Source organism: Egretta garzetta, unplaced genomic scaffold (genome assembly GCF_000687185.1).
Source record: "Egretta garzetta isolate BGI_Z169 unplaced genomic scaffold, ASM68718v1 scaffold1030, whole genome shotgun sequence".
NCBI classification, from domain to species: Eukaryota; Metazoa; Chordata; class Aves; order Pelecaniformes; family Ardeidae; genus Egretta; species Egretta garzetta.
Genome location: NW_009258308.1, coordinates 412441 through 422114, shown reverse-complemented (window position 1 = coordinate 422114; position 9674 = coordinate 412441). Strand labels below are relative to the sequence as shown.

Genomic DNA, 9674 nt, shown 5'->3' with positions numbered 1-9674 from the left:
GTTCACCCTCTTCTCCCTGGTAATAGGCGATAAGATGAGGGGGAATCATTTGAAGTTGCACCAGGGCAGGTTTAGGCTTGACATTAGGAAAAACTTCTTCACAGAAAGGATTGTCAGGCTCTGGAATGGGCTACCCAGGGAGGTGGTCGAGTCCCCATCCCTGGAGGGATTTAAAAGTAGGACAGATGAGGTGCTTAGGGCCAGGGTTTAGTGGTGGGATGGCAGGGTTAGGTTAAAGGTTGGACTTTATGATCTTAAAGGTCTTTTCCAACCAAAGTGGTTCTATGATTCTGTGAATGAGGAAATGACAAGGTGTGCAAGCCATCAGAACCCCTGCCGTGACAAACAGCTATGCTTTCAGTAAAACGACATGTATTTTCTCAGCTCAGAGGTTGACTTCTCGCCAGTCGCAGCCCACCTCCCTTACGCAGCAGCTTCCCTGCAATACACGGTTGAATACTGAGGGTCTCCGGTTTCATTGCTGGCCCTGCCCTGACTCCCGAGGCCAAGATTTGGAGGGAAGAGCATTCAAATACAAGCCACAATTCACAGAACCATCAGGACGGGAAAAAGAGAAGAAAACAGAACACTGTGCTATGTCAGCAGAAAAACTAGAGTTTAAATAATAGTCTAGAAAATGAATGAACTCATGAGCGTGGTGGATTCTTTCAAGCAGGATGACGTGATGGACTTGACAAGCAAACAGGGCCTCCCCCCTAGCACCTGAAAAGTGGTTGGGCAATCACCACCGAGTTGGATAAAACCAGAAGTTAATCACCCTACTATGCTCTTACCTCCGCGGAAGCAGGCTCCAGTTCGGTTTTCAGAGCAGGTACAGGAGGCGGAGATGGAGCTTTCTCTTCCTCAGGTGTGGGAGACAGCGGAACATCTGCTAAGAAGATAAACATCTTAATAGCACGTGAATCTAATACCCCCTGCAGCTACACTTTTGTCTCAGATCATTTCATTCAACTCTGAGCAATTGCTTGTAACCTGTATTTAGATCAAGGTTTACAAGTTCTCACTCAGATTTGTTTAACTCAAGTCAAGACAAATCATTCGAAGCAGTCAGCCTCCAGCCAGATGGCTCACCCTGTGCTAAAGGTGCAGTTCCCAAAGGAAGGAGGGTGGGATAGGATGGGAGAAGTGCATTTAGGATTTTTGGTAAGCCAAAACCAGTTCCACCAACTGAAACTTTAAAAACAAGCACAGAAACTGGCAGGTTTTAGCCACATATTTCACTTGCTCGTTAAAAAGAGGGACCGGAATTTGTTTAGAAATTGAAAGAGTCAGGGTTTAAGACTACGTGTTCCCAAAACATGGGATGCCCTTAGTTTCTCTACCTCTTCCCCACTGGGAAGAAGTCATTGCTTCACAAGTGGTGCTTACACATCCCAAACAATCAACGCTATTAGCTTGAAACTACCTTAGTCCAAGAATTAAGTGCACTATACTATTACCCACCCTAAAAGATTGTCAAGGGACACCCCAATCTTTCCTTTGAAAAACAAACAGAAAGCTAAAACATCCCAAAAAACTGAGCCCATTCTCTCATCTGTCATCATCTGCGCTCTCCTCCAGGTGCAAGGATAGAGATAGTGGAATCATTTCAATGCCAAAACTGATCAAAATGGTCAAGGCCACCTTCACAAATTTGTACAGAGCTCTGGAGCCTCTACCAGCAACGTCCAACAGGGCCTTAGCGAGACTAGCAGGGCTTACAGACAAATGAGAAAGCCAGGGTCACACCTCCGTGGGGCTGGCAGGGGGATGGGGGCATGACAGCAAAGAAAAATCTGCACAGGGCAAGAGGGCAAGGAGCAAGCACCTTGCACCACACAGCAGGCACCGTGAACTAATTTAAATGGCTTTAAGGAATCCTTTCCAAGTCCAAGTGAGAAACACTGCCATGCAAGTCCTCAAATGTGGGGGAGAGCTGGGAATGTGGGGGAAGAAACTCCTCATCTGACCTATTGCCTAAGAATAAGAACAATGCTGCTGGATGGGAGGAGAGAGTGCCTGCTTGGCTTCTCCTCCCAGCTCTGCTGGCTGTTGCGCTGCATTCATCCTGTCGTTGTAACACAAATTCTGGATCTGTAGCTGTCCCAACAGATTAGGTCAGTGTTAAGAGTTATGACTGTGCCAGGCATGCGGCCAGCTGACCTTCATAGGTTAAGAAGGGCTCAAGTGAAACAGTGGTTGGCTGCCAAGGCTAAATAATAAATTACGTTCTTCAAACAAGGACTCGGCCTCCTAACTACTTCAGTAAGCGAGGCACAGAAATGCAAACAGAGTGGGGTAACATGACTCCCTATTTCACCTTGCTCCAAAGAGCTGGGTTCTGGCAGCTGTGCAAAGATAAAACCAAACAACGGATCTGCTCTAAGGTGCTAACTGCCGGGGCAGCCGGGACCGCAGCCGAGGAGCTGCGGGGAACTCAAAATTCTCAATATTTATCATAGTCTCACAGCAACTGCAGGCCAAAGCGCCCATATGCTGCACAGCACCAAACCTGCTTCACAGACTACCCAGGCTGGCCACATTAATTTAAAAATATTTTTGAGAGTGTATAGGCTGAGAGGGCTGAAAAGCAGCCTGGTGAGAAACTGCCACCGCTGCCGTGCTGGAGCAGAGGCTGCCGCGGGTATTTTCAGCGTGTCAGCTCCACTCTGTGCTTGTTTGGGGGAAATCTGGGCTTTTCTTCAGCCTCCTCCAAATGAGTTTGCCCAGCTTTTGGCAGGCAGAAGGCACCGTCTCCCCATGTCAGGAGTGTTTCGGACTACCATCAAGCTGCGTCTCTATTATTTTATTATCCTTTTCTAGCCAACACAGCCCTCTGACATGTGATAACTCCTGAGTCAACCTCTAGCTGCTGCCCACAGTTTACTCAACAGCAACAGCTGCATGAAATGGATACAAGTTGGGCAATTGGATGTACCAAAGATGTAAATCCTGGCTTTGTTCGGTTTGCTCTGACCCTGCCTGGAAAAACTGTGAGAAGCTTTAGTGCTTCTGCTGCGGCTCTCCGAAACCGATAGAGTTTGGAGGTTACAGTGCCACTGAAATCACCCTCCAAAGTGGCTGTAAAACACTTGTCAACACTGCGAAACGCTGCCTGTGTTGGTATAGCTGAAGCTGCCAAAACCTCCTGTCCTCTGCGGACACACTTGTGCAGTTTATTCTGGCACTGGAAGCAAAACAACCTGCAGTGACTAAGGCACCCTCATACCAATATAACTTTTTAATGAAAAATCATTTAAATGGAGAGGATTGTGCCTTATGCCCTCTCTGTATTTTCGACTTGGTACAATGTGCTGACACTCGTGTAAGAAGAGCTTATTTTGGGCTAATTTCAGTACATTAAGAGCAGACTAATATAGAACAACACTGAAGACTTGCCCCGACATAAGAGCGCCCATACAGCGCTTCGCATCAGTCGTACGGACCTGGTTTCAAACCCACAAAACCTCGCTAAGTCTGCCTGAAAGAAGGGCAGTGGTTTTACCAGCAGTTACCCAGGTGGAGCCCCGTCTGAACGCCTTTCAATCGCAGCGACGGCTGCGGACAAGCATCCCCTTGTACCTGCAGCTGCACCCGCAGGAAAGGTTAGCACCTCAGCCCCAGGCCGTGCCTCCCCGAGCAGCCCGTGCGAGCCCCTCGGTGGTGGCTTCGAGCAGAGATCAGCCAGGCTAGCGCGGCGCGTTAGCACCAGCCAGACTGTTAGCCTTTGAGATCTGCGCTGGCGGTGCAGCTTGCCGAATTGTGTTTTACGTATTTAAAAACTTACCCCTTGATCATCGGCGGGTGAATTACGCAGGTGGGGGGTGGCCCCTGCCTGGCAGCGATTTCCAAATGCTGGGCAGCACGTGGTGCCTTCCTCCCTGCTCCCACAGGGATGCAGCGCAGAACAACGTCACCCCCGGGGCCGCGTTTTGCTCACTGATGCTGCTGATTAAAATTGCCCCTGCTCTCTGGAGAAACCCGTTTCCAACCCTTCCAAGGATAAATGCTCTCAAAGTCCAGCTGCTGTGTGGTTTTGGTTTGGTTTTTTTCCTAAATTATTTAGGGACAGGGTTTAGGGGTGGGATGGCAGGGTTAGGTTAAAGGTTGGACTCGATGATCTTAAAGGGCTTTTCCAACCAAAGCGATTCTATGATTCTATTTGTTTCACCCAACTTACATTCTTACACTGGAATACTGAATGTAATATTACCAGCTTGGAACCAGTATGAATATTTCAAAGAATTCAAATTTATCTTCTTTCATCCTCTTGGATTTAGAAGAGCAAGCAGCAGAACCAAACGACTGCACTAAGACCTCATTGGGGTTGTTTAGAGAGCCATTAGCTTTACAAGGGAGAAGAGAGAAGCTCTGCAATTCTCATCCTTCCCTTCTGAAAGAGGGAACAGTACTTAAGCTAATCTGAGTAATACACAAATTTGCATAGACAAGCTATAATTTGCATAAATTTACAATTCCAGTACACAACACAAAGCTGAACAAAGAGGACCCCGCTGCAGGAAGCGCAACAGCAGAATTCAGCAAGATTCTCCAGACGGAAAGTCAAACTTTCTGCATACACCTCTAGCAGGTTAAACAGGAATAAACGAAAAGCCAGCCCTCCCTACAGACAAGCGTGTCGGCAGCCTTACTTGTACTGGGTTTAATGTCTAAAGCTACTGAGAATGAGGTTAATAAGACAGCTGGGCCCCCAACCCAACCAGGGGATCAGACTCATGGTTTCTAATTGCAAATCCAGTTAACTCACACTTACGAGCACAAATAAAACAAGGGAGAACAATTCAACAGACCTACGGCGTGCGCTGAGGTAGGAGCACACGCGCACCCCCTGGACCACACCTTGGAATAAAAGGATAACACAAGGCACCACATTCAAAGGCTTTAACCGTTCAGCACACGCTAACGTAACACAGGTATTGAACAAGAGAGCAGAGCGCTCTAATATTCAAAATCAAAATGGGCATGCAGCAAGCAGGAGTTTGCAGTACTCTCTAGAAAGCGCTGCTCAATTTAGGACAGTCTTAGGGCACTGCTCTTAGTCTCCAGACATGAAAAGAGTTCTAACAGAAATAGAGAAGGAAAGCAGAATGCACGGCCGCCTCTCAGCTTGCTGCATGCTCAGAGCACCCTCGCGAAGACAGGCTGAGGGGTCCCCAACTCACGGCAGCACAAGGAAGGCCAAACCAACAAGCTCTCATGCTTCAAAGAGCAGTCTCTCTGCACAGCCCTGCCACGCGCCCAAAACACGGGGCTCATTTCCGCCTGCTCTCCTTAGCAGAGCACGGACGAGCTGAGAGATTGCAGCCCAGCAAGGAGCAGCGCTTCAAGCAGCTCAACGGGCTGATTTCAGTCTTCCCTCTTCAGAGCTAAACAACGCAGCTTGTCAGTAGGCTGAGTGATGAGCAAATGGAAAGACCAGATAATAGCTTACAAACATTTAAAGAAACCAATACCTAAGAGTGTGGGCATATATATATATATATTTTTTTTTTTTTTGTGGCCAAACAAGGAGCTGCACACAGGAATGTGATGGAATTAAAGGCTGGTGATGAAGAACAGCTTCCTGAGAGATTTATCATCCTGTGGAATAGTCTGAGTAGAAGTGATGGATGCCTGACGACAGAGATCACTTGAAATTATGCCGGGCAGAAGAGAAACCATGAAAATAGGCCTAAGGCGGCATGGAGACTGCTCAGATATCCAAACAGGATTTGCCTCTCTAACTTGTATTACGGATTCTCTTCGTTTCATGGTTGTTTCTCATGTGCTAGCCACACTAAATAAGCAAACAGCTTCAGCTCTCCTGCTGGAGTCCATCCCTTTGCTAATACAACCTATTTGCTGTTTCACCTTTTTTTTTTTTTTTTTTTTTTTTTACTGGAGCTGTACATCAAACTGGTGGTTTCAATTATTTGTTCGCAATGATCCCCGAATTCTTTTCCTGATCAGCTTGTTGGATGACTGTTCCATTTAGCACATCGTCCCTAGCTCGATCCCAGCTTATTTTCCAATTATCTATATTGAACGGCATTTGTCACCTCAATTATCCAAATTCTTTGGAATCCGGCCCTGCTGTTCCTCATTACAAGCCCAAGTCTTGCAACGTTCTGGGTGCCCTACTCCTGTCAAAGCCAACAGCCACTGAGGAGACGCAGAGTCGCATCGGATATGGCTCAACTGTTTTGCCTCCAGTTTCTCTATTATCTTTTTTTTTTTTTGTTTTGGAAGTCTCGCTTCCAATGCCGTCTTCTAAACCATTTCTATAAACAGACAAAATAAAGATACTAAAAATGACCCTGGGAAGGGGGGGGGAGGTCACTATGCGAGTGTTTATATTACCAAATAAACTGGTTATGACCAGTCCTACAATTCTGGAAGGCGCGCGCTATCTTTCACAAGAGATTTGAGAACCTCCTTCCCACACGTCAGCGCGACTGGCAGCACGCTTGGTGAGGAGACGGCCAGATCTGAGCTAAGCTAAAACAAAGACTGAATGACTGAGGCATCTCAACTGTATGCCCAAGTGCTTGCAGCACAAGATAAACAGAACGCTCAAGCTACAGCCATTTGCACGGTCTTTAGTCTTCTAAACTATTCCCTCAATCGTTGACCAACAGCCTTGGATGGTAATATCGTTCAACTCAGGCCCCTGACCTACATGCCTGGTTGCTTACATGTCTTTTTACCTTCCTCGTCACTGCTGTCAGACTCAAGTTGTTTAATTCGCTTCCTCTTTTTCTTCAGATTTTCGGGTTCTCTTTCCTCCTCGCTATCCGACTTGTCCACCCTCTTCATTTTACTGCCACAAAAAGAAAAGGAAAAAAAGGAACCAACAGGCGTTATCCCTTGTGCGTGCATGAAAGCGTCAGGCACGTTTAGACAAGCACATGGCCGATAGAAGCACTGCTAGCAAGGAAATCGAATACCTCTGTAGCTCTTAAAAAGATGAGATCACATACGCTGAAGCATACTCACCTATACAATCAGGCGCAGAGGCATGCACATTTTCAAGCCTCTCATCCTTACCCATATCCAATTCTCCAAAACAAGGAGGATTTCTTTAGCCCCTCTGCAGTTCAACAGTTTGCCCAGGACCTCACCTAGCTTGGCCGCAGCAACCTGGCAAGAGTGCATTTCTGATCTTGTCTCTATAGCTCAGGCTCCCAAACACTAATGTCCCCAACAGCATCGCTCAGAAGCTCTTTTGACAGACTGCTTGCCACTGACTGACTATGAGGTAGTGTCTCAGAATCCTGGAGCCATTTTTAAAGACTACTGGAAAAATAAAATAGCTTCTTTCTTTTTAATGTTGGCGAGACGCGTCAGACTAACAAGCCTGGAGGCTAAAGGCCCACGTATCCTCATAGAGCTGGTACAGCCCAAGTGGCCTTCCCAACACCACACTGCCAACATGCAGTTTCCAGGCCCTTGGCTTTTTGAATAAGACTATCAATAAGACGACCAGTTAGCACTAACTGCGATGGTGGGCTGGGCAGTGTGCTTACCTATTTAGTTAGAAACGGATTGAGACCACCAATTAATTACTCATAGGCCACCGGAGAGCCATCAGAGTGTAATGATTTTTTGTCTCTGTCAGTTTGGGTTGGATTAAACACAAAGGGCTGAACTTAAAATTTACTTGGAGTCTCAGCCCAAAGTAAACCAGCGGCATTGAAAGCAGCAGTACATTAGCTATGGAAATCAACAAGCAGAACTTTGTGTGCTGGAAGCTGTGTACATATAAGCTTGGGAATATACTACCTTCCCTGCAGTACAGGTGCTCCTGCCAGCCCCCACAGATTGCCTGCGGGGTCTATACTAAGTCTGCTCACAGCGTGAGGCTGTCTCCTGGAAAGCCACCCCCTCCCACCAAAGACTACCTGGACCGTGTCCCTTCCCATTTGCAACGGCACAAATGGCCCCGAGGCATCTCTAGCACTAAAATGGAAAAGAAATATTAGGAAAGAATTCCAAGAGAGATAATTTTAGCCAGGTTTAATGCAATTTAGTAGCTGGAAAGAGGAGGTGAGCCAGCATTGTATGACCAGCCAGCTCCACGCAGGCCATCAACAAGCGGGTTAAGAGATTACAGGCACCCTGAGTGGCGTGGCCCACCTTTTTTTGTCCTTTTGTTGAATTCTAGTAGACTCCGTTTTCTTCCCAGGTTTCTCTACTACAGCATTACAGGATGACTCTGGTTCTGCTACAGGAACTGAAGGCTTGACTACTTCTTTCTCCTCCTTTGGCTGCTCAGGCACAGAGTTGACTTTGAGTTTATCTGCGAATAAACCATTAAAAAAAAAACCAAACAACAAAACCAAACGCTGGGTATTCAATATGAATGACAACTTACAAAGGAGCTGGCTAAACAGAACACTGTGCACCAAGAATACAGAGAACACTATGGATGATATATAAAAGCATTATGGGATCTAAATTGACCAAGCTGTGTCATACATGAAAAAAGGGCATGCTTAAATTTCTAGCCAGTTTGGTTCTGTTCCTGATGGCGCAGGCCAAGCACACTGTGAGCTGAGGATGCTGCAGTGGTTAAACCCTGCAGAAAGAGGGCTAGGAGGCAGCAGCAGAAGCCCTTGGGGTCACCAAGGCCAGAAAGCACTGCAGAAGGGTTGGGAGCCCCTCTTCTAGACAGCCCCCTTGGCAAAACACCACATCCATCTTTACAGTCAGTTTATCCCTTCTAAATTAAGGGGTTTAGTCAAGCACAAAGGTGCCCAGAAACAGGAGAATCAGGACCGATGAAAAGCCACGAAAGGTGTGTGCGGTCTCCATCCTGCATGATTTTAGAGCCCATGATTAGCATTTTCAGTAACGTAGCGGCTTCTTGCCCCACCCCAACCCCAACGTGATCAAGAACCAGCCTCTTTTGCCTAGACAGCACAAGATACAATGACAATTCTGCTTCAGAAGACTTAATCTAGTACCAGAGAAGAGATAGCAGGTGGGAGTGGGCAGCAAAATAATGTATTTATCAACCTGATAGGTGGTGCTGGTAGCACCCTAGCACTTAAGTACAGTCTGTGAGCTTCATTCAGCAGCTTTACATGCACACACACTCCCCCCACCAGAAGAGAGGAGCCAGAGACGTTAGAAACCTGTATCAATCATCCCAAGCACAAGATGCCCGAGTGAAGAAAAAGCATTCAACAGCGAGATCAACCACGCTGTCAATAGGAACAGGGGATGCTGAGAGGGCTAGAAGACTTCATGACAGCTCCTGACACTGCTTGGAAAACTGGCTGGCTGCTTCACTGAGCAAGGGAAAACATCTTGGACGTAAGAACTTCAATGACAGCTGTTGTATTGATCAACGGCAAGAGCCAAAGGACCGGATTATTGTTAACTCAGGACTTTCTGGCAATGGTCAAAAGTTTGAAGTCAGGGCAGACATACAACATGGAAGGAATAAACCAGGAATCACCCTCTCTCTTCTATACACAAATCATCTCCAGTTTTTCCTGCAGCCACCTCACAAATTTCATAGAATCACTTTGGTTGGAAAAGACCTTTAAGATCATCGAGTCCAACCTTTAACCTAACCCTGCCATCCCACCCCCAAACACTGTCCCTCAGCACCTCATCTGTCCTTCTTTTAAATACCTCCAGGGATGGGGACTCGACCACCTCCCTGG

The 9674-nt window shown here is 46.9% G+C and overlaps 1 protein-coding gene across 7 annotated transcripts in view; it reads right to left on the bottom strand.

Annotated features, from left to right (window-relative positions):
- POLD3 (DNA polymerase delta 3, accessory subunit) overlaps positions 1-9674 on the bottom strand; it is a 36903-nt gene that overhangs the window by 11157 nt on the left and 16072 nt on the right. For 5 of the 7 annotated variants that reach the window (XR_004842053.1, XR_004842054.1, XM_035894541.1 and 2 more), the window contains 3 exons: positions 8137-8299; positions 6708-6820; positions 795-892 (listed from right to left, as the gene is read on the bottom strand). Coding sequence is in view for 5 of the 7 variants with exons in the window: in XM_035894541.1 (XP_035750434.1) it covers positions 795-892; positions 6708-6820; positions 8137-8299 (374 nt within the window). In the remaining 2 variants the exon portion in view is untranslated. The remainder of the gene's footprint in view (positions 1-794; positions 893-6707; positions 6821-8136; positions 8300-9674) is intronic. The other 2 variants (XM_035894552.1, XM_035894533.1) reach the window with 1 other exon arrangement.